This window comes from Chaetomium globosum, genomic scaffold (genome assembly GCF_000143365.1).
Source record: "Chaetomium globosum CBS 148.51 scaffold_2 genomic scaffold, whole genome shotgun sequence".
Lineage (NCBI taxonomy): Eukaryota > Fungi > Ascomycota > Sordariomycetes > Sordariales > Chaetomiaceae > Chaetomium > Chaetomium globosum.
In genome coordinates, this window is record NT_165977.1 from 2,982,689 (window position 1) to 3,007,586 (window position 24,898).

Sequence of the window (24,898 nt, forward strand, 5' to 3'; positions counted from 1 at the left end):
CTTCATATCTGGTGACCAATGCCTTGTATCTGATGGCGCTTTCCCTCCCAGATAGAACGAGAGGCTTCCTCGTCTTGCCACTGTGCATTGCAGCATGTCTTCCCTCAGAGCTGTCCATCTCACGCATCGGAAAAGAAAGTGTTCCACTGATTCCCTCGCTTGTCCACAGGCACAAAGGTCTGACTCGACCGCCCCAATCCTGCTCAAAAAACCGTTCAGTCTCGCCATTCCGGTTCGGAGCTGCGCCAATACGCAGGCCTCCCTTCGCTTCAGCTTGTCATAGAGATGGCGCGTGTGCTTGCCTGGTAGTGCTGCGTCCATGGCCTTTGAGAACTTGCCCACGCTTACAGGTAGAACTCTTGTCGCCCGTTGTCTTTCCATTGCCAGCCTCATCGCGGTGGGTGTGATTGAGCTCGGAAGCGCGTAAGGGAGAAGATGTCACGGCACCAAGCCTGACCTGCTTGGGTCACGTGGGCAGCACGTGCCCACGCGACCTGGACCCACACTAGCAGCAGGATCTCCTCTCCGTTAGCGTCCCCTTGCGAGAGCTTCCTCTCTCCTCATCGCACAACTCAGTCATTAGCCAGAACCTGACCCTGTCCCGCGACTCCCCTGACCTCGCCCCGTGACAGTTTGTGCGATCTAACATTGTGCCCCGTCGCGGCCACTAGCCAACACCAGACCCAGCCAGAACCAGAGCCAGAACCAGCCAGAACCAGCTACATGCCCTGTTAACAAGCCGACTTCCGCGACCCGGCACCAAGACCATCCATGCAAAATCTCCCACAATGAGCGACGAGTCCATCGAGCGTGAGCAGCTTCGCAAAGCGCTCCTACAACACTGGCCCCTCCTAACCACAGCCATTCTTTCCGAGACCTTTCCAACGGACGCTAGCCCCGGCCCATTCATCCAATCCGCCATTGCCCAGGACGGTCCCGACAAGGCCAGGTTCGTGGCAATCTTCGACTGCCTCGAACGAAACGCGAAAGAAACCACCCTCCACCGTGACCAAATCCAGTCCGAACTAACGAAACGCGTCGAAGAATACGAAGCCGACCTCGTTCGCGCCACAAGACGTATCTCAGATTTCGACCAGGTTATTGCCACCCAGACAGAAGAGCTCCTGGAGACCCGTGCCAAGATCACGGGCCTGAACGCAGAAATTACCCGCCTGAACAGCTGCGTCACGCAGCACAATGAACGCATCTCAACCCTCCAAGACGAGAAAACCGAACTCCAAACCCGCCTAGCCCAAGCGACGACGGCAAACGGACCTCCAATTCATTTCGGGACCACCCCGAAGGCCCGACGCACCACAACAAACCCTGACAAATTCACCGCGGGCCAGCAGGACACAGCCAAACGCCAAAGCGCCTATGAGCGGTGGAAGACCCAAGTGGAACAAATTCTAGTCGTCGACGCCGAGTGTTTCCCGAAGGCACTCGACATCCTTACGTTCATCACAAGTTTGCTGGGCGGCAAGGCCTGGGATGCCGTCCAGGACGGCGTCCAGACAATGAACGCCAACCCGAAGAACTCACAATTGTGGACTTGGTAGAACCTAGCTGCGCTGTGGGAAGCGCTAGACAAACGCTACATGCTGCTCGACAGCACCCAATCTGCGAAAAACATGCTGGACACGCTCCACCAGGGAAACAGAGCCTACGGCGACTTCAAGGCCGACTTCGACCACTACGCCGACAAAGCCAGGCTCGACAGCCGCTCGAAAGTCGACATGCTACGCAAACGGTTGAACGGTGCCTTCACCGCTGTCATCGATAACCAGATCACCCTGCCGGCCGCCGACGACTACGCCGGCTGGACCAACGTTACCGATAACATTGCCCGAAACCTGCAGCAGAAAGAACACATCACCAAGCTACGAAATATAGCCAAACCGCACCTTGAAGCACACGCACAAGACCGAGTAGCCCCAGCTGTTGATGCAGGCGACCCCATGGAACTCGACCGCATCCGCATCTCCGACGCTGAACGCAGGCGCCGCACGGACAACGACCTCTGCCTGGCGTGCGGCGAACCAGGACACTTCGCACGAGACCACCACCGACCAGTCGATCCCGTCCCGATGCCCCGACGCCAAGCCAACACCCGCAGCACTTTCCAAAGCACCCACGCCCGCGGCCGCGGCCGCGGTCGCGGTGGATACAACACACAAGCCAGCCGAACCCAACCCCAAGGCCAGACCCAGCAACAGGGGAGTTGGCAATGGATGCCCCAGACGCAGTTCCAGCAGCCCCAGTTCTTGACGCCACAACTTCGTGCCCTCCCCACGGGGCACATCATCGGCGAGACGAGCTCCGAGAACACCAGCGTCACTGGAGATGACATATCAAGCACCTACACTGCACCTGACGCTCAAGGACACCAGTTAAAAGGCCCGCCCCTGGATTAAGTCGCAACCAGGGGCCAATTCCATATGAGGAGGAGGATTGTTTTACTAGGGCCGTACTCCTAGACAGAAGACCACTCGCGCTGCGATCAATAAAGAGCAATGCAGATTCCCTTCTTGTCAAAACTTTTCTCTCCGACCCGCGCACACGCTTCCCTAGCACTTTCTTTGAAACCACAAGCCTGATTGACTCTGGTTCCACCGTACTCGCCTTCGCCGATGACCAAGAAGTCGTGAAAAAGTTCAACTTAGTCACGAAACGCCTCCTGCGCCCGAGGTCCCTTAGGTTAGCCGACGGCACTACGAAATCTACCGTCTCAGAATACTTCACCACTCGAGTCCACATCGGCAACCACACCGAAACCATGCCTGTTTATGTCACCAACTTAGGCAAAACTAACCCGATCATCCTCGGCATCCCGTGGCTGAAACTCCACAACCCGACATGCTTCTGGACAGAGATGCGCCTGGTATTTAACTCACCTCACTGTCGACATCACTGCCTACCATGGGACCTCCCCGCCGGCGGCTGCGAGGCCCCACGCGCAGAACCACCCGAGCGCTTCACGAAACCTATATTGCCATGCCGCAAAGCCACCACTGAGGACCAGCCAAGGAGAACACCTCCCCCGACCCCCACGACCTCCTACAGAAAGACCACTGTCGAGGACGTGCCAGACGAAGAGTTCACTACGAAACGTGCCCACCCCGACGGAGACGAACTCCTTATACAAGTAACGCCAAAGCCAGCTGGGCCTGCAAAACGGAACGTTTCACCCTCACCCGTCGTCCTCAGTGCAGGCAGTAGGCGCCCAACGCAACGCCGACGACCCACACCCATTCTGAAGACAGCAGGACGCCCTAGAAACATGAAGCTCGACACAAACGACATCCGATGCGTCCAGGCAATGAACTTTTTGCAATTTTGTAAGCAAGAAGGCTCCTTCGCCACAACCACAACTCTCGCCGAGCTCCGTCAGCTCGTCGAGGACGAGGAGAACCTTGACATGTTACAAGAGCTTCCACGGGGCTTTGTTGAGATCCCTCAACTCAAAGAAACCTCTTTCAGGCGGATCATGACCGGGGACTACACGTTAGAAGATGCCAAACGGGTGTTCGACCCGTACTTCCACGACTTCCTACAGACAAACCTCGACGAGACAGCCCGCACTGAAACACTACGGCGTAAAATAATGCCGTCCGATATCGACAAGTTCCTAGCGGAGAAGCCCCGGCCAACAGCCGAAGATATCAAGAGCCGCCTACCGGCGGAGTTTCACCACCATGTGGAGCATTTCCTGCCAAAGAACGCAGAGACACTACCACCACACCGGCACTGGGACCACAAGATTGAACTCGTGCCAGGAAAGCAGGCCCCGTACTCTAAAAACCGCCCGTTCTCCCCTGAGGAACTCCGTTGCATCAAGAAATGGATTGATGAGAATTTAGCCAAGGGCTGGATTAGAGCGTCTTCCTCACCTGCAGCGGCGCCACTCCTGCTCGCCGCCAAGCCCGGAGGTGGGATCCGGATTTGCCAGGACTACCGCGGACTCAACGCGGTCACCATCAAGAACAGATACCCGTTGCCACTCATCCGGGAAACCCTCGACTCTCTCTGCAACGCCAAGTTCTACACCAAACTGGACGTTATAGCAGCGTTCAACCGCGTGCGTGTCGCCCAAGGACACGAGTGGATGACGGCCTTCATCACCCGTTTCGGCCTTTACGAGAGCCTGGTCACCCCCTTCGGACTTTGCAATGCGCCTGCCACATTCCAGAATTACATCAACCACCTTCTCCATGACGCACTGGATGTTTACTGCACAGCTTATCTGGATGACGTCCTGGTATATAGTCGGACCCGGAAGGAACACACAACCCATGTCAACGAAGTTATTCGGAGACTGGGTGAGGCCGGCCTCCAGATAGATATCGGCAAGTCGGAATTCTACACCCAGAAGACTAAATACCTCGGCCTGATCATCTCCACAAGCGGCCTCAGCATGGACCCCGAGAAGGTCAAAGCCATCGTAGACTGGCAAGACCCCACGTCTGTCAAAGAACTTCAACAATTTCTCGGTTTTGCAAACTTCTACCGCCGGTTCATCCAGGGATACTCGGGAATCATCGAACCTCTGACCCGGCTCTTGAGAAAGGAAACCGCTTGGTCCTGGACATCCGATCAACGCCAGTCCTTCGAGGAACTCAAGAACGCCTTCACAAAAGCCCCAATTCTCGCCTACTTCGACTACTCCAAACGCACCGTTGTCGAGACCGACGCCTCCAACTGGGCGTCCGGCGGTGTGCTCTCACAGTACGATGATAACGGTAAACTGAGGCCGGTCGCGTTCTTCTCCGCGAAGCATAGCTCCGCCGAATGCAATTACGAGATTTACGACAAGGAACTTCTTGCGATTGTCAAGGCCCTGGAGGAATGGCGCCCGGAGCTCTATGGAACGAGGGAATCTTTCGAAATCTACACAGACCACAAGAACCTACAGACCTTCATGACCACGAAACAACTGAACCAACGCCAAGTCCGTTGGGCAGAATTCCTGTCCCAATTCAACTTCCAGATCACGTACCGGCCTGGATCAAAAGCTACATTACCTGACGCCTTGAGCAGGCTCCCCGGCTCCCAACCCGCTGGAATGGATGATGAACGACTTCAGTATCGAAAAAGGACTGTTTTACCAGCAGAGAAAGTACACCCGACCATACTCGAGCAGCTGCTCGACGACGCCCGAGAAAACAACGACTCCGACCTCGTAGCAACACTGACCGCTGAGCCCGATAACATTGCCTTGATCGACCTGATCCGTGAGGGCTACGACAACGACAGCACTGCTCAGGCGATGGTAACCGCCTTGCAAACACCCGGTGCACGACGATGGCCAAAAGCTCTACGCCGAGCCCTCCGCTGTGATAAATCCGAGTGCAAGATTATCGACGGCTTAATCTACTTCAGAGGCCGCCTCTTCGTCCCGGATCACACAGGCCTGCGGCTCGCAGTCGCCCACCGAACGCACTCTTCTGGCCCAGCCGGCCACCCTGGCCGCGTCAAGACTATCGACTTGCTCAACCGGAGTTACTGGTGGCCCGGCCTTTCCCGCTTCGCGGCAGATTTTGTCAAAGGATGCGCGCTATGTTTCAGGACGAAGACACCCCGGTCCGCACCACCCGGTTTCCTAAAACCGTTGGAAGTCCCCCTCCGAGCGTGGGCGGACATATCTATGGACCACATCGTCGACCTACCCGAGTGCACCAGGAACGGCAAAACCTACAGGCACATCCTTGTAGTAGTGGACAGACTAACCAAGATGCGACACCTTATCCCGGTAACAGGGCTAGACACCGACGAAGTTGTAGACAGCTTCTTGCATCACGTCTTTAAGCTCCACGGCGCACCGGACTCGATCATCTCCGACAGGGGCTCCGCATTTGTCTCCGGGGTATGGCAACGACTCAGTGCACGCCTGAAGACAACACTACACCCGAGCTCAGCCTTCCATCCAGAAACCGACGGCCAAACGGAGATCGTCAACGCAAGCGTGCATAAATTCCTCCGAGCCTTTGTCAGCTTCACCCAAGACGACTGGGTAGACTGGCTACCGCTAGCAGAATTTTCAATGAATAACCAGGTCAACGAGACAACCGGCATCTCTCCGTTCTTCGCCAACTACGGTTTTAACCCCCGACTAGGGGTTGAGCCACCGCAGCCGCGGCCGCCTAACCTCTCCGACCATATGAAGAAGGAGTACCTCCGTGCAGACGCTGTCGCATTGCGTTTCGAGCGAATCCTGACTCAATTGACGGCCTTAACCAGACAATCCCAGCAACGGTACGAGGACAACGCCAACGCCCGTAGGGACGAAGCACCAACATTCCGCCCAGGTGACCAAGTCATGGTCAGCCTTGAACACATGGCAACGAACCGGCCGAAGAAGAAATGGGACGACAAATGGGACGGACCGTTCCCTGTGCTGAAGGTGTATAAGGGCGCCGTCGTCGTGGACCTCCCGGACAACATCAAGGTCGATAAGAGCTTCCATACCTCCAAAGTTCGCTTATACGAGGCCCCCTCCATTCAAGGACAAGACGAGCTCAACGCGGCGGAGCGGCGTAACGTCAAAGGAAGGATTGCTAAACGGGACGACGATGGGATTATCCAAGACGAGTGGCAATTCGAGAAGATCCTAGACGTACACGACGAGGACAAGGAGACATCCGGACTTACCTACCTTGTTAAATGGAAGCACTACGATGAGCCTACATGGCAACCCGAGCAAGACTTGAAAGGCTGCAAGGACGTTCTGAAACTCTTCCATGACAAATACCCAGAGAAGCCCGGGCCGCCTAATTGGGTAAAGGACAAGCGACCCCGCGGAAGGCCTAGGAAGAAGGTACATTTTGATGTTTAATATATTAGGATAGTGGTTTGGGGACCAAACCGTCTTTGAGAGGGGGAGTACTGTCACGGCACCAAGCCTGACCTGCTTGGGTCACGTGGGCAGCACGTGCCCACGCGACCTGGACCCACACTAGCAGCAGGATCTCCTCTCCGTTAGCGTCCCCTTGCGAGAGCTTCCTCTCTCCTCATCGCACAACTCAGTCATTAGCCAGAACCTGACCCTGTCCCGCGACTCCCCTGACCTCGCCCCGTGACAATTGTATTGTTTAGTAGGAAGTGTTCTTATAGGAATAAGTCTGAATCGGAATCGGAGTCTTGGTAGCTAAAATCACTCAAAAGGAACAGAGCCCCCTTGCTATGTTGTAACGGTAGACTTGTAGTTGAAAAAAGTTAATGCTACGATATTTTCTTGGTGTTGAGTTCAGCCCAAGTCAACAAATCTTTCTGGGAAAGGGCGCTCTTTTGTGGGTCGATGAGCTTGAGATGTGGGATCCCGCTGTGGACCCGCCGCCAAACCAATCATTTGTGCGCCAGGGGTTCATTTGGGGCTCTTTTCAAACACGAGCCCTGTTTCGTTTCGAACCGCCGACGTCTCCTGTCCAACCCCATTGGCTTTCCCGTCAAACCCCCAGGACAGAGCGAGCAAACGATGTCGCCAGCTCACCACCTGTTTCGTGCGCCGGCTGGCGACATTGAAACGAGGCGAATGCAGGGCACACACGTGTGATGAGACCCCAGAATGGAATCGTCAGTTTTGACTGGCTTAGAGGAAGTGCAAGGGCATTTCCCCCTGGCCGAGCCCGAGGAGAAGGGACACGAGTGCTCGAGTAGATGTTCGGCAAGTGTCGCAACGACTGGCTCAGAGCTCGTGCCTTGCAGCTCTTAACTTAGCTCTTTCCTCCTCAGAACTCCTGTTGAAGGCCGCTGTGACCCTCTTCGATATATCGAGCCGAGTCGCTCCTTCCCGGGCTCTTTTCTCGTTCGTTGCCTGGGGCACCTCGACCTCCCACTTTTCCCTTCTTTCCGTTTGCAATTTCTCATCGTGTTTTTGAGAAACTCAACCCGCGAAGCTGTGCTTCTTCCATTCTCTGTTTGTACATCGCTGTTTGCGAGCGCAATTGGCCGCTCTCCGTTCGACCACCATCACGTTGCACCCGATTTTTACCACCGATCAACATTCTGCCTGCGGTCGGTTGCCTCGCTCCTTTGCGCGACCGAGGTGATATAGACCAGCTGGCCTGTCATTCCATTCCTTGCCAGCCTTTCCCCTTGGTACTCTGCGACAAACTCGTCACCGGCATGACCGAAACCATCGGCACGCACTGAATCTCGATCATCGGAAGCCATCTGAGCGAGCATCCGAGACCGCGCCTACCTATCTTAGCCGCATTGATCACACTGTCACCCGCGTGGAAGGCTAGCACGGTTACCCGACCGATCGGATCTCCCCCGATCACAGCTCTCTGACACATATCGCGTTTCGGGAAGTCGCACGGCCAGGAAATTGCTCCACTTGCGCAACCAGGGCGCCCTGTCTGCGAGCTTTGCCACGCCGTCCCTGAGCCCATTGTCGTGGACGCCAGGAAGGGGAGATAACTGTTAACCGGCCGGCCGTGTCACTCGGAAAGGCCGTTCAGGGTTAACGGCTAGGGACGCCCAACTTCTCCCGTTGTTCGCCGCTTCTCCTCGCCAACACCAGCCCAGAAAGCGTGACGTCAGTTCGCGATGGAAACTCACGTCAGGCGGTTCTCCTCAAAATGGGTCTGGCTTTGTCTTTTGATAGCCTCGACGGTCTCGGCCATTCCTCTCTCCAAGTTCGAGCCCATCACCGCTACAACGATCTCTCTCGGCTGCATTCTAGCTTATAACGTCGAGATTCCCGGCTGTGCGATCAGCGACTTCGTGGCGGGCAATGCGTGCTCGGCCTCATGTGTGAGGGGTCTGAAAAGGGTAGAGGCGAATCTCGCGTCTGCTTGCGACAGGACAGAGGTATCGGAGATTTCGGTATTGGGACAGGCGCTGTTGGGCAACCTGGTGGAGCTGCTTTGTCCAGGTACATCCTCTCCTGAGAACCCAGTGTCAAGTCCAACGGCTGCACCTACCACCTTCACTACACGGCGTAGCTCAAGTCCTCCGCCGCTCACATTTACTCCAGTTCGGCCTTCGTCGACCACCACCACGGCCGTGACGGAGACAGAAGAACCCGAGACATCGACATCAACCTCCAGGGCCTCTCCCACCACTACGACGCCTCAGACATTCATCCAATCATCACCTCCGACAAGTTCGCCTTCTTCAGATTCAACAAGCACGCCGGAGCCTCCTGCGGAGGACTCTGGGGGTTCGTCAGGCGGCGGCACCCCGTTCGACAACCCGTTCGACAACGCGGGAAGCGGCTCAAGACAAGCTACAGCGTGCTGGGTGCAGGCGATGGCTATTGGATTGGGCGTGGGCTTGCTACTCTTGCGGTAGGCGCTGCACGAGAGAGTGTTTGCGTTGCTGGGGAGGCTAATGTAAACGATTTACGCGACATGGTACTGCACGGCTGGGTTGGGCACGGGACTGGATATTGCATGATGATGCGAAAGTTAGAAGGCCTGGGATCCGGGTGACATTGGAGTGAAGTGGTCAGTCCAAGGTTAGGACCTAGAAGATGGGGGGTTGTAATCACAGTGATACCACATGCATTCGATTTTCGGGGTTTTCTTTGCAGTTAAACAAGAAAGATGGATATTTACAAGTAACGAAACATTGACAATGTAAAAGTGAAGGCCTGCTAAACCTTTCAAAACAACTTCCAACCCCAACTTCCAACCCGTCGAGTTTAGCAGCAGCGCGCCGCTTCCACCATGCGCTCTCCATCCCCCACCACCCATCAAGCCGTAGAAGCCCACAAATCCCGCATCTGAATAACCCCCGGAATACAAGCCAGCACCCCCACCGTCGTATCGCTCACCAACCCCTTATCACTCTCCCAATGCAGCGTTAACGGCGCCCACGCGAGCTGCCGCACCGTCTTCTTGGTCCACTCGCTCTTCTCCTGCTTCGTCTTGGTCTTGAACGCCCTCGCCCCCGTCGGCCCGAACCGCTCCGCCGCCAGCCGCCCGATCTCGATCCCCACGTAGGCTGCCCAGAACCGCGCGCTCCACTTGGAACGCCCGCCCCTGCTCCGCCGGCGTCCACGACATGATCCCCCGCGAGGACAGGTACGCGCCGTTTTCGAGCGACTGGAAGGTGATGCAGAGCGCGAGGCGGATGTATTCGAGGAGGGAGGCCAGTTTGCTGGGGGTGGGGGCGGGGGTGGGGGGTTTGTCGGTGGTGGTGGTGGTGGTGGTGTTTGTGGGGGCGCTGCTGGAGGAGAAGGTGGTGGCGGGAGCAGGCAGGCGCGCCCAAGAAATACATGCCGAGCAGCGACCAGGAGGCGCATGATCATGCGAGCTTCGCTGAGGAGGGAAGGAGAGCGAGGTGAGGCGCTTGGAGAGGAGGAGGGCCGAGCGCGGCGGAAGGTGGGGAGCGCTGTCTTGCCGCCTCCGGGCTGCGGCGGCCCGCGGCGGGCGAGGAGAAGACGACGGGTGTTGCCGCGCGGGAGGGCCGCGACTAGGGCGATCCACTCGCGCGCGGAACGCCGGAGCGCGGATTGCGAGAGCGAGGAGAGCACCGAGCCGCTGAGCTTGGAGGCGTAGCAGAGGAAGAGCATCACCGTGTCGATGCCGGAGGGCGTGGAGAGGCATTTCTCGAGGCGGACGAGGAAGGAGTCGAGGTTGGAGGGTAGCGCGGCCAGCAGCGCGCCGAGGGGGAGGGGCTGGCGCTTTGGGGGTTTGGAAGGGGGTGTGGAGGACGGAATCGGGTCGCCTGAAGGCAGGTCGGCGATGGGGGCCGGGGCGGGCACATCGACTTCGGGGGCTGCGTCGGCCATTGCGGTGGGTGTTGGTGGTGGTTGTTTTGGAATTGATTGACGGAGGAGTGTGGGAGGTGTTCACAACAGATGTCGGTCGGGTTGAGGATGATGAGAGGAGGTAAGGCAGGAAGGAGCCTCGGTGATGGCGCTCGGTTGCTGGCTCTCCGGGATTGGTGGAATCGTGACAACGGGAGCGGGGGGCTAGTTTACGACGTGAACGGCTGAAAAGCTGTCTCGGGCGTTGCTCTACAAAGGAGTAGAAACAATAGGAGCTGTAATCTGTAGCTGACTTGCTGTTCTGCTACCTTCTGCAATTGGAGATCTGGAATTCAACATCCGGGCACAACTTGAATAAAAAGGGGGCTCCAATGCACTAGTGTTCAGTGCATGATTCCCTCGTGGTGATAAACCCCGAAATCCTGTCCCGGGGCCCGCAGTTTGAGATGCCAAGAGCTCGGCTCCGCTTGTGTACCTCGGTCCGCGGGGCGGCAGGGGACGGCAGTCAGGATTGTGGGGCCCCGCGTTGGCTCTTGCGCTGCGACCTGCAGCTTCGGAGCTTCCCTCGAGTTTCCAGAGACAAAATCTAGTTTGGATTCGGGTTGGATCAACGGTTGCGGCGCCATCGAATAATTATTGTACGTACATAATTAATTGTGCTAGATTAGGAAAGTTCTGGAAAGGTAGCGAGATACCACAGGTTTGGAATATTTCCACAATTAGTTATCAGGTTCTTAGAACACATCGTTATCAACAATCTCAATTCTCAAACGACAAATTCCAACTGAACCTTTTCCCAACCTTTTCTTCGACTGAATCTCACTCGCGGGATTCCCTGGCTTCCAATCCGGATGGGCCATGGCGCACCCAGCAAAACCTGCCTTGGCCGGTGGCACTGAGACGCCCTCGACATCGAACACCAGTGCGATGGCACCAACCATGCCAATGATCTCCGTCATAGCAAACCGTCGACCAGGATAGAGTTGTTTACCCCCCGCTGAAGGGGATATATGCCCCGCGCAGTCTTTTCTCTTCCTCGGCCGGCGTGTGAATGAATCTCTCAGGATTGAACACTGTCGCCTCTGGCCCCCAGATGTCCTCGCTCAGATACGGCACCCCATGAAACCATTGCGCGCTGGATCCCTTCTTTAGGAGGTACTCTCGCCCGTCCGCACCCCGCAACATTGTGTCCTCCAGCACTTCCCGATAGCCGCAGAGCTTGTTGTACATCCGTTGCACTTCATGAACCACGGCGTTGATGAAAGGCTTCTTCCCGAGCTCCTCCATATTCACGCTGGCCTTGTCTCCATCCACGGTAGTCGCCTCCGCCGTCTCCTGGCGCACCCGCTCCGTAAAGTCAGGGCGCGCAACCACACTAACAAAAACCCAGGCTAGCGAGGGGATGGTGTTGGTGAGAGCCGTCCAGGGGATGTCGGTCTCGCCCGAGGCCAGATCAGCAGGGCAAACCCCCATCTGCCGCTTGGCCGCCGCACGGTTCCTGATAAAAGCGGACACATCCGGGCCTTGGTCATGCCCCTCCCGATAATACTCGTACAACGCTGCCTGTATGCGGCCCCGGCCGGCAACCGCTTCGCGTGCCAGCAGCCGCGGCGCGAGACCGAGTGTTAAAACGGTGATCTTCCCGATCGAACTCCCTACCAAACCGTCAGCTCACACCCACCCCCCCACTTACACACCCGGAGGAAAACGCACCAGATATCATAAAGCCTCCCCAACGTGATCGGATTCTTACTCCCATACAACGCCCTCACCACGGCCTTCGAGATCCCCTCCCTCAACCACTCCCCCACATGCCCAACCTCACACACCCCCCCATCACCACCACAGCCTACACCACCATCACCACCACCAGCACCACCACCCCCCACCCCCAATTCATTCAACCGCCCCGCAATCTCCCCCAACGCCACCGCCACCACTCCCCGCAACCACTCGCCCGACATGGACGGATTAAACGGCGCGCAGGTAGGCCGGGTCGCGCAGGCGGCGAGCGCGTTGCGCGAGAACAGCACGATGAAGGGGTCGAAGGACAGCGTCGGGCTGCGCAGGGCGGCGGCGATGAGGGTGGTCGAGTTGAGGAGGTAGAGCTTTTGGGTTAGGGTCGGGAGGGTGAGGGCGGGGTGGGGGGTGGCTTTGCTGCGGAGGGGGGTTAGTTTATGGTTGGGTGAGCAGGAACGGGGGGTGTGGAGTATGGGGAATGAATGGTATGTGTACTAGAGGCGGCCGTAGTATTCCCCGCCCTCGGAGACGATGGACAGGCTGTGGCCGATGAGCGGGATCTTGGGCCACAGCATCGGCGGTTCGCGAGGGTCGAGCGTGGGGCAGAGCGCCCATCGCAGCAGGTACAATATCAGAAGCAGCACCACCAGAGCCAGCGCTAGGACCGTCGGTGGAATACCGAGGTGAGTTGAAAGATGCAGCAGAGGCACTGCCATTGTGCCTCGATTTCTTGAAATGCAGCAAGACGCAGCAAAATGCAACGAAACGCAAAAATTAGAGTGCGGTTGCGAGAGGTAGAAGCCCGACGCAGTCTAGGGTATATGCCACAAAATTTCCCCATCTTTGTTTGCTCATGGCGGTTCGACGATCCGGCAGATGAGGGAGGCGTCCGGCTCGTGACTAGTGGCTTGCAGTGAGGTGCCGTCACGGGATGGCAAGCAAGGGAAGCAAGGGGGCGGGACACGGAAAGGATGCCATCCATTGTTTGTTTGCCGCAGACAATACTAACCAAGCCAAGAAAAGTGTTAAGAGCTGAGAAGAAACAGGGTCGTTCCCCTGAAAAAAGGAGACCACCCTCATCTATGAATTACCAGGACTAGTCTAGGGGGTATCAGTGTATACGCTAGGAGAGGAAGTTTGAAAAAGACAAAGAGAATCGGAGAGTCCACCTGCGTCATACGACGGGCCCCTTCCGCACTGAATTTAGCGGGAGCCCTTGCATAATCGCATGACCTTTCCCGTTCTCATCGACCGATGAAAGAACATCTGCGGGGAAGCCAGGCGAGATGAGATAAGGGGTAAGTAATACGGTTATATGTGCCAACCCCCCAAAAGCAAGATCAGTGTCAGCCAATTCCCGCCTTTTACCACCCACTACGCACGCCTCCCCTTCCTCCCACCGCCACCCGCACCCCCACCAGGCAACGGCACCACCACGCCCTGATACCCACCCGCCGCACTATCCCAGACACTCTGGCTCACGCGGGCGGGGATCTTGCGGCCACGCAGGCGCTGGTCGATGAGCCACAGGCCGACGACGAACTCGTCGCGGCCGAGGGCGCCGCGGGCGCCGCGGTCCACCAGGTCCCACACCTCGGCCAGCTCGTCCGCCGGCAGCCGGCTGCGGCTCCAGATGTCGCGCGCCACCACGTTGACCACCAGCTCCGCCTCGGCGCCGTGGCTGGCCCGGCTGGCCTCGACGGCTTGGTCGCGGGTTTGGTGCTGCGTTTCCTCGCCCGTTCCGGGTCCGTGGCCCTGCTGAGTGGGGGAGGCGCCGCCGGTGGTGGCGGTGGTGGTGTTCTGGTACTGCGCGGCCCACCCGGGCCGCAGGAACAGGCCCCTGTTACTCGCCCACACGGCCTCGTAGCGTTTGCGCTCGCGGGCTGTGATCTCGTCGCGCCAGCGGCGCCGCGAGCCTTCGTGGTGTGCATGCTTGCGGTTGCCACCGCTGAGGACCTTGCTGCGTCGGCGGTGGTGGTGCTGGCGGCGGGCGTCTTCGTCGTCGGAGAGCGAGGCGTGCGGGCTTCGCAGGGTTTGGAGCATGCCCGTCCGTTGTTTTTGTTGATGGGCGGCATGGTTCGGGGATTTACTTCCGCCTGTGAGCTGCGAGCCGATGCTGTCGGCGGTGTGGTGGGGTTGCAAAGGGCTCCGGCCAGATCGGCGGGGCGCTGGGAGAGGAGGGGGCTGGGAGGGTGTCGTTGGGGTGAGGCGGGCAGAGGCGAGGTTGCTCGCCATCATGGCGTTGGTGAGGGAGCTGAGTGTGAGGTTGGGCGTTGATGGGTGTGACGCCTGTTGTCGCGGTGGGTTGGGCGTCGAGATTGATCGGGACGAAGGGCTTCGTGCCGGCGGGGCTGGGCGTCGTGGGGTACTCTCTACTTCCCTAACCGGCGATACGGCCCCTGACGGTACAGAAGAAGCTGAAACAAACGAGTCGTTGGACGAAGTTGAACCCTGTGATACTTGTCGCGGCTTTGGATTCCGGTCTTGGTGATGAAATACGTCGACCTGGTCTATGTCTGGCTCGACGGGTGTGACTTGAACGATCGGTTCCGCCATTTTAGCGATAGTCGATGTTTTTACCGGTGGAGTTGGGGGTTCTAGGCGTGGTGTTTTGGCGACCCTCTTCGGCTGCGAGACGACGTGGTTTGAGGGACTTCGGGTGGGAAGGGATGGCGGGGGTGTCGGGGGGCGATGCTGTGCAGGTTTCGGTTTCTTGGCCGGTTTGTGCTCGCTGTGTTGGCTCCTGGCACGGCGTTGGGATGGTTTTGCCTCCGCGCGGCCCCTCTCATCACCATGTCCGCTTCTTCCAGTACCCCCAAGCCGACTGGTCCCCTCTGAAGCGCCATGTGCATCATCGGACGATTTCGGAACAGCGACATCTGTAGCCACCTCTGGTTTCGGTTTCGGCTTGGGTACGGGTTTCGGTTTGACCTTCTGCGGTTCTTGTGATGCTCTCTCTTTCCGCGCCTGTTCCTCCGTATCCATGTCCTTCCTCCTTACCGACGGTGCCCTCTTCTTAACAGGGTCCACATCGTTCGCCTCCCTTTTGCCCTCAAACAACGACACTAGAGAGGTAGTCGGCGGAATAGACGCCGTATCCAGGACCTCTGCTTCGTGCCTCGGCCCCACCGAACCAACTATCACACTCGCAGCACCCACACTCTGTCCCCTCTTCCGCGTGACTTTCCCACCACCGCCGTTTAAATCCAACTGCGGAATCGGGCCCCTGGCAGGCGAAACCGACCTACTAGCCGCCAGCGTAGCCGCAATGAGCGAGGGCGAACTCTTCCTGCCACCACCACCACCACCGCCATCGGCGCCAGACCTCCCAGCCGGAGGTGGAAGCAGCGTGCTGCCACCACCCCCACTACCACTACCCGCATGCAAGTCCAGCACCCTCTGCCCAACCAGCCCACCACCATGCCCATGACCCCCGTCCAACCCAGACCCAGACCCAGTCCCAGCCCCCACCGCCGCCGCAGCCGAGCCGCCCTCATTCACCCCTTTGTTCCCACCGCCAGCAGCAGCATGTCCCCTAGCCGCCTGCGTCGCAGCCAGCAGCGCGCCGTTGGCCCCCCGCGGCGCCAGCCCAGCTCCCATTTTCCCACCTGCCGCCGCCGCCGCTATCCCGGACCCTGCACCACCACCACCACCACCACCACCATTCTGCAAGTGTTGTGGCTGCTGCGATGGGGTGTGTCTCACCGGCGACGGCCCACGCCCATCATTATTCCTCCGCTGCTGCTGCTGCTGCTGCTGTTGCGCAGCCGCCACAGCAGCCTTTTTTCTGCTTGTTGAACGCGAGGGTTGCGCCCTGGAGGGCGGCCGAGACGGCGGGGTTGGTCGTGGGCGGTGGTGCTAGCGTTGTTGAGGGTGGAGGGTGGGATGGCGTTGCGCTGCGGTTGGGGTGGGAATGTGTGGGTCGGGTGGGTGATGATGGGGGTTGCATAGGGGATTCGGGTTCGGAGGGGAAGGGGGGATTGATCGGTTGGGGGGATGAGGTCGGGTGGGTGGTCGTTGGTTGGGTCGAGGGGTGGTTGTTTGTTTTGGTTGTTCGGGGGGTCGGTGGACTTCGATGGACCAGGAAGGTAGGTAGGTAGGTGGATAGGAATGTAGTCGGGAGCTTGTTTGTTTGAGGGCTCGATGCGATGCAATGCAATGCGACGCAATGCACGGCGGGAAGTGGGCGAGTCCGCAAAGTGGTTCCCGGGGCAAGCGAACAAGTTAATTTAGCTTAGCATTTCAGGTAGTTCGGAATCGAAGTCGGGTGAGGGAATGGTCAATGGAGATTGGAGGTTGAAAGTGGAATCAGCTCGACCTTCGCGGTGAATCGAGGTTGACCAAGCATGCAGGGAGTTGCCGGCTGGCTTGTGGTGAATGAGTCCACAATTACAGGGGTCAATCGAACCAAACAACATCCAGGGACTTCCAAGCTGTCTTCAAAATGAGGCTGAATTACAGGGATTGGTAAGGCGGCATTGGCCCGTACGAGCTGAAGAGATCATCCTGGTCCCACGCCAGGGACCAAGTACAAGCTCGCCAGTTCAAAAGCAGGCGTCGAAGGATTGAGTCAGAACTCCTTGGTATATTTCACAAAGCACTATCATGGGCTACTCGATCATTGTTTCAATTCTTCTGCGCAAATATAAAAACAGAGAGATACAAAAGGATATCAAGTGTGGAGTAGTATCTACGGCGTGCGCAGGCGGAGCCCTCGAAAGAGAGGGGCTCGCCCTCGGGCACTCGGCTTGATAAACAAAAGGATAAATCAAACCCGGTATAGTACAACGCCAACCATTGCAAACCTCCTCGACCGCAACCGCAACCCCCAGTCCTAGCCCTAGTCGCCAGCTCCCTCCCGCCGACATGCAAGAAGGAAGCCTCTCCGCCCACAGGTCCCAGTCCAGCCCAGATACATACATGTGTGCGCTAAGAAAACAAGTGAAGCTGACCCCAGAGAAGGCTGTTTTACCGGCCTGCGCCAGCCAGACAAGAAAAGAAGTAAAAAAAAAAAAACCGCGATTAGGAAAAAGGAGCCCGAAAGGGCCGTCGACAACGCTGAAGAAGAAGAGTCGAATGTCATAAAAACACAGGCTGCGAATCAACCAACGCCTCGCCGAGACCCCAGCCATCAACAACAACAAAAAAGTGTGGGCTATATCAACGCATATGGCTGCTAAAAAGCAAGACATGTCGTCGTTGCGCCGTAACTCATACCCATCATTCAGACATGTACTTAACCGACAAGGGGGGCTCTTGTCAGTACCCGTCCTCGTCGGTCCACTCGCTTCCAGATATGATCCGGTTGCCATTGTCGTCCACGGTGGCCTGTCCAGTCTGGGCGGGCGGGAGCCCCCGGTGCCGTTTCAGTTGGCTCTGGGGCCGCGCCATGCCAGCCCGCGCCGCGCGCAGCTTGGCGAAGTAGTCGTCGGAAAGGTCCTCCTCTGGTTCTGAAGTATCGTCATACGTCTCCCAGTTCTCAGAGCCGGTGATAACGGTTGAGGTGTTGGAGCTGCTGCTGCTCGAGTTATGAGAAAGTTGCCTGATAGGAGGTGGCGCTTGGGGGTAAGAAGATTGTGTTGACCGCGAGGAGAAATAATCCCGCGACGCAGGCCTGTTGTTCTCCTGGAGCGAGTACCGGTCGTCGTAGACATCCTCAGGCTCCACGTGCCGGACGATGCTAGAACTCAGGCCGGCAGACCGATAGTGGTTGACAGGTGTCTCCAGTTCCGGCGCCGGCAAAAGTTCGCGCATCTTCGGCGGCGGCGCCCTAATTACCAGATTGTTGTGACGGGGAGCGCCGGCGTCCGCTCTTGACGGAGGACGCTCTGGCGAGTTGCCGCCGTGCTTGAGGTTGGAGAGCGGCATGCGCGCGGGGAGCCGGGTCGGACTACCCCTGCCGGTCCCCGGCACACCTCGGAGGGTTCCCCCTTGTGATGGCTGCGCTGGCTTTGCCGTGCTTACAGTCGTCGGCGTTTTGGTTACGCTTTTTGGCGCCCCCCTGACGCTACCGACGCTGCGAGCGCGGCTCAAACCAGCATTGGTGTTGTTAGAAGGTGTTGGGGCTGGGCCGGGTGTTTTGGACCTTGGCCCTGGAACTGCTCTCGATTCCGGCTCCCCTAGGGAATCAAGATACCGTTCTCCGTGAACCATGAACGGCCGGCCGTACTCGTCCTCCCACTGCTCCAGCGCCTTACGCAGCTCAACGGCGACCTTCGGGAGCTCCTTCGCGATTCGCTTTCTCATCTTCTCCTCCCGGAGCAGTTTTCCAGGGTCCCGCTTTTCTCCCTTCTGGCCACGCATCATCAAGCGCGAGGCGTCCTGGCTCGACGAAGCCAGCTCGTTTTGCTCCTGCACTAGGCTCTTGTGTCTGTTGACAAGAGCGAGCGTTGGAGCGCGTTGTTCTTGCAGCAGCTCCAGCCGGGATATCTCCCGTTCATGAGCTTCAAGAAGGGCATCGCTGTAGACGTCGGAGAAGGCAGGGGTAAACTCGAGCATCTCGTCCTCAGAGAGATACAGCGCGTCCCAGAGCTCCTGCAACTTGAAGCGGGCGTCTTCGACGAATAGATGGAGGTTTTGTCGCTTGAGTTCGTTGAGCTTTACTAGCTCGTCTTCAAACTCGTTGATTTGTCGAATACCGCAGCCACGGTTGCTGTTGAGAAACGCCTTACGTTCCCTTTCCTCGATACCCAACTTCTCCCAAAGGGCTTCAACAGTGCACTTCAGGTCTTTCAGGCGCCTCTCGCGGTTCTTCTTCTCTTCCAGAAGCTTGTCTCTCTTGGAGCGGAGGCGGCTCAGGTCGTCTTCGTGGAGGCCGAGCTGCTCAGGAGCGTCGCGGTAGTACTTGACAATGGCGCCGTCGGTCTGCGCCTGCGGGGTCCCCAGCTCAGCCCATAGCTGGATGATATTCTCGGCCAGTGCTTTTACTGTTGCCACGCGGCGAGTGTACTCCTCATACACTCGCGTAAACTCGGCATCCAGTTTATCCACATATGCCGGCGACAGGTCGAAACTAGGCGGGATGGACTGGTTCGGTGCCGTAGGGGGTAGATCCAATTTGACGAAGGTGGGCTCGAGGTGAAGGGAGTAGGACTCGAGGGCCTGGACCAACTCTGTGAATCGTTAGTATTGGCGGATCGGCTTTCTGGTCTGAGAAGGAGAGGCGCACTTTTAACTTGCTCATAGCGCTCCCGATGGAGACGGCTGACTTGGGTGTGCTTTTCCTTGAGTACCTGGAGGCACCTCGTGAGAGGGTAGGTAACTTTCAAGTTTCCGTCGTCGCCGCTCTGGTAGTCGCGGCGCGACTTGCCGTCGTCGAGCGAGGCCTCCATTTGTCGAATTGTCGTGATCATCCTTTTTGCCTCTTCAACCATCCCCTCTCTCTCCTCCGTCACCTGTCGGATTTGGTTTTGCAGAGCATCGGAAAGGGCGGCGAATAGCTGGCGTCAACTCAGTCAGTAAACAGAATTCAGTCGGAACCGACCGAGCGACGGGTGTCTTACCTCCTCCTCCCGAGCGTCGCGGTCATGGCTGGGGACTCCGATCTCGTCGAACAAGCCATGCAGCTGGCCAACTATTTCATTGACCTGCTGGGCCAAGTAACTAGTATCCATGGTGCGGCACAGATCCGTCGGCGAGAACAAAATCTGGGTTAGGTAGGTTGGGCGCAAGTCCGCTCAGGAACACTCGGGCTCCACTGTTAACCCGAGGGGTTGACCGTGCACTTGTGACTGTGTGTGATGTGATGAGTTGTCACTCCGACAATTGGTTGTGGTGGGGGTGTATCATGGACTGGAATGACGTGCAGCTAGGTTCTGCAGCTAAAAGTTTGTTGTTTTTCAATCCCTTTTCCGCACAGCGAAACTGGGGGGGGTGTCAGCACATTGCCGAAGTCGCAGCAAACAAATCGTCGTCAGAAAAAAAAAGACGAGTCGTATCAAAAAACAACAGGCGACGCTCTGTGTTTGTGGCAGCTCGGCCCGTGACAGCAAAAAACGAGAGGAGGGTGGTAAAATCCCGAAGAAATTGTCAGAGTGCGGGATGCTGATGGTCTTTGTGTTTCGCAGATTGAGCCCGTGGAAGTTGCACCAAATCCTGGTTCGCGCCTGCTTCGCTGTCTCCAGGGCAACGGCCGGTTCCTTGCAGCAAATCGAGCGCAGGCGGGCGAGGTTGGCTCCCGGCGGCGGGGTTTCAGGCGGGACCCACCATTGAGATCTGCTGCGATCGCAGTTCCCGACCCCGCATTTTTGCTACTTTCCCTACCAGTTCCTGAACTCTAGGCCCGACTATGGAGTTATCCCATTCTAACGATTGGAGCAAGCGACCGTTTCCAGAAATTCCACTGACCTTACCCGCTAGCATAACTGAATCAATCACCCGAGTCAGTGGAGTAAGAATGCCTCGATCCCTGGACCCACACGTGGTGATGACGACAAGGTCAGACATTTTCCCTCCGCGCTCTCAGCCCTGTTGCCCTGCTCAGCCATTCGGCCCACCCTGCAATGCGACGCCAGGCTAGGAAGGCCGAATCCCAACCATCGACCAGCGGCCATAAGACGAAACCCGCGCTCCCTGTTGGAAAGAGGATATGGTTGGGCCCTGGCGGTTGTTGATTGGCACGATATTTCGAGTAAATCTACGCGAGCAATCCTTCGGCCCAGAAAGTATCCATCTTCGGCTCGTCGCAGCATCAAGCCGCCCAGTTCACAGACAACAAACACGGGTAACTAGTTGAGACGATCTGGACTCGAGGAATCGCCCAACGGTGAACAATTAACAGTTCGGCCGGGCGTCTCGCAGAACCATAAACTTTAGGTACGCCAGATGAACGATGAGATGTTACAATGGAAATCTTCTAGATCCAATGCATTGTTTGGTCGACAGAGCCGTACCGTTATCCTCGAAATCTTGGAATTCCGAGGGCTGGCTAAATGTTTTGACACAGGTTGTGCCGGCGTCGCCCAGAGCGACAGCCTCTTTGGGTCGCGCCCACGGCATCAACCGCACCGACACCAACGACGGCCTAGAGAAGGGCTCGGAAGGATGGATGTTGTCCAAGTAAACTTCTTTTTAGGTGGGTTTGGCCGATGATGGCCTATCTTTGCTAGAAACCACACAACAGCTCATCAGGTATAGCCTTCCTCTGTCTTCAGGTCTTCCTAGTCAAAATCGAAATCACTTACACCACATCCTGAGATGACCCACCATAATATCAGTGTACTTACTTTACAGAAGCCAACCTCCATCAAACTCACATCCTAAGACTTTATTCCCCCCGATCCATCTTTTTTCCTTTCATCTCCCTCGGTCATCGTCGTCACATCCGATTCCTATGATCGACCAGGTGCCGAACCCCGCAACAAGGGTCTCAATGCCGTGCAGTCTGTGCGTCAACTCTCATCGTTCACGAGGTGGCCAAGGACGGCTGGTTCCGCGCTTGTTTGAGCTGCTTAACAGCCTTATAGGCAGAACTATCGTCTCGAGAGAAGCCGCCTTTGCACAGCAGTCACCGGCCAACCACGGCTCCCTCCGCCCCTCCCAAGGCCAGCCCCCGTCCTTGTGAGTAAAGGTCACGAAGTTGTCAATGAAGAGTGGTCTGCTTCTTGCCGTCTTCCCGTACCGTTGGAGACCAATTCTTTGGTGAGTTTCAAGACCGGATCTCTTGCAGGGTCTCATGTCTTATCAACAAGGTAGTATCCCTTAGTCGAGTAGAGCATCATCTGTGCGCATACCACTCTGTCCCCGGCACTTCGACGGGGCCTAGGCTCTCGCCACTGTTCCCCAGATTTTCCTGTATGCTGTGGATCAGAGGGTGGTATCGTCCATTCCTCCTCTTTGCATGAGGACCAGTCCTTGATTCCTCAAGATCGGTATGGCCGAGTGGAGTCTTCTGGTCTGTTTGATCACCTACCATGGTAGGCCGATTCCTCCGTCGTCCGATGCTGTGAACTCCTTGTTGATGATCTGGAATCTCTCTAGAACACTGGATGACATGTTCTTTGTGTCGTTCGTTCCATCTGGTGGTATCCATGCCTCGACTCCCTGCGCTCGGGCGAGTTGTCTTGTGGTGGCGTCTGTTCTTGTTTTGATTTACCCGACCCGTTGGTGTGTTCGTCCAGAAGCGTAACTCACAGCAAGTTTTACTTAAGGAAACGCTTGCACATTGAGGTAACAAACGGCGACGAGGTGCCACATTCTAAAAGATTTGAGGTTCTGAGGAGAGCTGGGAGATGAGGCGTGGGCAGCCTTTTGAAGAACATCAATATTCAGAATACCCTTCATAACAACCGACGGCGTCTATCTTCCTGTGTCGAGCGCGGTTTAACCAGCCACACCCGCCTTCTTGCCAGCGAACTCGAAACCAACGGCTAGAATTGGCAGTTCTCTCAGTACAATGCCGGTTGTTATCCGGCCGTCACCCGATTCACCTCCCGCCCCTCCGAGGTCTCCTCCCGAAGCTATCTTGACACACCAGACAGATTACCCGGCCGGCCCTCTCTGCATGCGAGCCGCTCCAAGAGGCGAGACGAGAGGACTCACAGATCGACATGCAACGCTCATCATGACGGCCCGACCTAGACTGGGCCAACGCCAGGGCGAGCTCCGAGTGAGCGTGTCTGACGGTGTTGCCCGGAACCATCTCATGATGTCGCCGCTCGCTACCGGCAGTATCCCGGCTTCGTCTCAGATCTCAAGTCGGCTACCTGCTATATCTTGAGGGATATGCCCACGGGTTCTTAGTATCTACTTTCAAGATTCCTTTTATCGATTGTACTCTCGTTGCACTCTTCAGACGTCTATCTTTGCTCCTAATGGAGATTTCCTCTACATCACATACCCAGTCCTTTGTAATGACATAGCACAACCACTGCGTCACATCATGGACGCCTCACTGTTGGCCCTGCCAACATCCCCAGCCTCGGGCCTCCAAACCTTTGCACTCTTTATCAACTTCTTCTTCCCTGCCCTGGCACTCGTTGTTGTCTCTGCCCGCGTAGCCGGCCGGGTGGTGGCAAGCCGGTTGGCTGTGGAAGACTGGCTTGTTTGCATAGCCATGCTTCTGTCTGTAGCTGAGACAATTATCAGCTTCTTCTGTACGTCTGACCACCATTAAGACGGTTGGGTATAGGAACTTACACTGGTGATAGTCATCAAGACCAACTTCATCGGCATATCCCCAGAGAAGGTGCCGGCCCATGATCCAACCCAGGGTTTGATATGGGCCTACGCTGTCCAGATCTTGTACAATCCGATCCTTGCCTTGGTCAAGTCGTCCGTATTGATCTTTCTTACCCGCTTATTCGGCCAGAAAGATTGGGTGCGGCGGTCCCTTCTTTGGCTTAACGTTGTCAACATTTCCCAGATGGTTGGCGTCTTCTTTGCTATTATTTTGCAATGCACTCCCGTTTCCTTCTTCTGGGACCCGACTATCCGAGGTGGTTACTGCGTCGACCGCCGAGTGTTATACGTCTCGACTGCGGCCTTCAACATTGTGACAGACATTTTGATCATCGGGCTGCCGCTATTCATTTTTTCTTCTCTGCGGATCCCAAGACGGACCAAAACCGCGCTCCTGATCGTCTTTCTCCTAGGTTTTCTGTAGGTCCACCTTCAAGACTTCCTTTACCTTACCTTCCAGCCATCACCGCTCACCATATGTGCCACAGCGTGACAATCACGTCCATCATCCGCCTAGTTCTCCTCATCCAGGGCCTATTCAGCGTCTCCATCTTCCCCAGCGCAGCCTCCCAGAACGTCGGCTTCGTAACGTCGGCGGTGGAAACCAACCTCGCCATCATCACCGCCTCGGCCCCAGCCCTCCGCCCCATCTTTCGCTCGCGCGACCGCGGCGGTTGGTTCGCACGCAGCGTCATGGCCACCACCCGCGGCGGAGCGCCTGACAACTACAACCACACCCGCAACAAACCCGCCAACACAGTCACCAATTCCTACCCCGACCTCGAAATGGGCCAAAAGCCCATCGGCTGGGACCGTGGAACTTCCCCCATCGCCACCACCACCACCGCCTCCTACAAATTCGGCCGGGGCGGATCCAGAGGCGGGCGCAAGGGCAGCACAACGCGGAAATCCAAGACCAAACCCAAGCCGCGCCCGACCATCACGCTCATCCGCACCGACCTCGCCCGCGACCGCGACGGGCTCGCCTCCCTCCGCAGCAGCTCCCCGCGCTCCAGCGAGGAACAGACCATGACCAGCAACGGCATCGTGCGCGTCAGCGACATCCAGCGCGAGATTGACGGCATCGTCAAGGACATCGCCGTCGCCGGCGCAGGCAGCTACACGGGCGGGACGGGCAAGCGCGGGACAGCCAATACCAAGACCAAAGACACCACACCAGCACCAACACCAACCCCAGCGCCGGCGCCGGCGACGATGGGATTACCGATCCTCCCGCTCCCAACCCTCCCCGCGCTCCCCCTA

General features: G+C 57.3%; 8 protein-coding genes across 8 annotated transcripts in view; 4 read left to right on the forward strand and 4 right to left on the reverse strand.

Moving 5' to 3' along the window:
* Window positions 1-788: 788 nt before the first annotated feature.
* Window positions 789-2,414, forward strand: CHGG_03078 (uncharacterized protein; the record flags this gene model as incomplete). Its single annotated transcript, XM_001229593.1, has 2 exons — window positions 789-1,555; window positions 1,613-2,414. 2 exons carry the CDS (start codon window positions 789-791, stop codon window positions 2,412-2,414), a joined length of 1,569 nt encoding a protein of 522 aa, XP_001229594.1.
* A 362-nt stretch (window positions 2,415-2,776) lies between these two features.
* Window positions 2,777-7,076, forward strand: CHGG_03079 (uncharacterized protein; the record flags this gene model as incomplete). Its single annotated transcript, XM_001229594.1, has 2 exons — window positions 2,777-6,814; window positions 6,957-7,076. 2 exons carry the CDS (start codon window positions 2,777-2,779, stop codon window positions 7,074-7,076), a joined length of 4,158 nt encoding a protein of 1,385 aa, XP_001229595.1.
* A 485-nt stretch (window positions 7,077-7,561) lies between these two features.
* Window positions 7,562-9,294, forward strand: CHGG_03080 (uncharacterized protein; the record flags this gene model as incomplete). The annotated part of the gene is made up of 2 exons (XM_001229595.1): window positions 7,562-7,649; window positions 8,606-9,294. 2 exons carry the CDS (start codon window positions 7,562-7,564, stop codon window positions 9,292-9,294), a joined length of 777 nt encoding a protein of 258 aa, XP_001229596.1.
* A 403-nt stretch (window positions 9,295-9,697) lies between these two features.
* Window positions 9,698-10,738, reverse strand: CHGG_03081 (uncharacterized protein; the record flags this gene model as incomplete). The annotated part of the gene is made up of 1 exon (XM_001229596.1): window positions 9,698-10,738. The coding sequence occupies one exon, from the start codon at window positions 10,736-10,738 to the stop codon at window positions 9,698-9,700; it is 1,041 nt and encodes a 346-aa protein (XP_001229597.1).
* Window positions 10,739-11,704: 966 nt separating this feature from the next.
* CHGG_03082 (uncharacterized protein) lies at window positions 11,705-13,173 on the reverse strand (the record flags this gene model as incomplete). The annotated part of the gene is made up of 3 exons (XM_001229597.1): window positions 11,705-12,306; window positions 12,411-12,874; window positions 12,953-13,173. 3 exons carry the CDS (start codon window positions 13,171-13,173, stop codon window positions 11,705-11,707), a joined length of 1,287 nt encoding a protein of 428 aa, XP_001229598.1.
* A 658-nt stretch (window positions 13,174-13,831) lies between these two features.
* On the reverse strand, window positions 13,832-16,057 carry CHGG_03083 (uncharacterized protein; the record flags this gene model as incomplete). The annotated part of the gene is made up of 1 exon (XM_001229598.1): window positions 13,832-16,057. The coding sequence occupies one exon, from the start codon at window positions 16,055-16,057 to the stop codon at window positions 13,832-13,834; it is 2,226 nt and encodes a 741-aa protein (XP_001229599.1).
* A 1,659-nt stretch (window positions 16,058-17,716) lies between these two features.
* On the reverse strand, window positions 17,717-20,070 carry CHGG_03084 (uncharacterized protein; the record flags this gene model as incomplete). The annotated part of the gene is made up of 3 exons (XM_001229599.1): window positions 17,717-19,569; window positions 19,626-19,896; window positions 19,960-20,070. 3 exons carry the CDS (start codon window positions 20,068-20,070, stop codon window positions 17,717-17,719), a joined length of 2,235 nt encoding a protein of 744 aa, XP_001229600.1.
* Window positions 20,071-23,336: 3,266 nt separating this feature from the next.
* The window catches only part of CHGG_03085 (uncharacterized protein), a gene marked incomplete at both ends in the record, with an annotated part of 2,467 nt that continues 905 nt past the window's right edge, over window positions 23,337-24,898 (forward strand). The window contains 3 exons of the mRNA XM_001229600.1: window positions 23,337-23,550; window positions 23,605-24,055; window positions 24,124-24,721. Coding sequence (XP_001229601.1) covers window positions 23,337-23,550; window positions 23,605-24,055; window positions 24,124-24,721 — 1,263 coding nt within the window. The remainder of the gene's footprint in view (window positions 23,551-23,604; window positions 24,056-24,123; window positions 24,722-24,898) is intronic.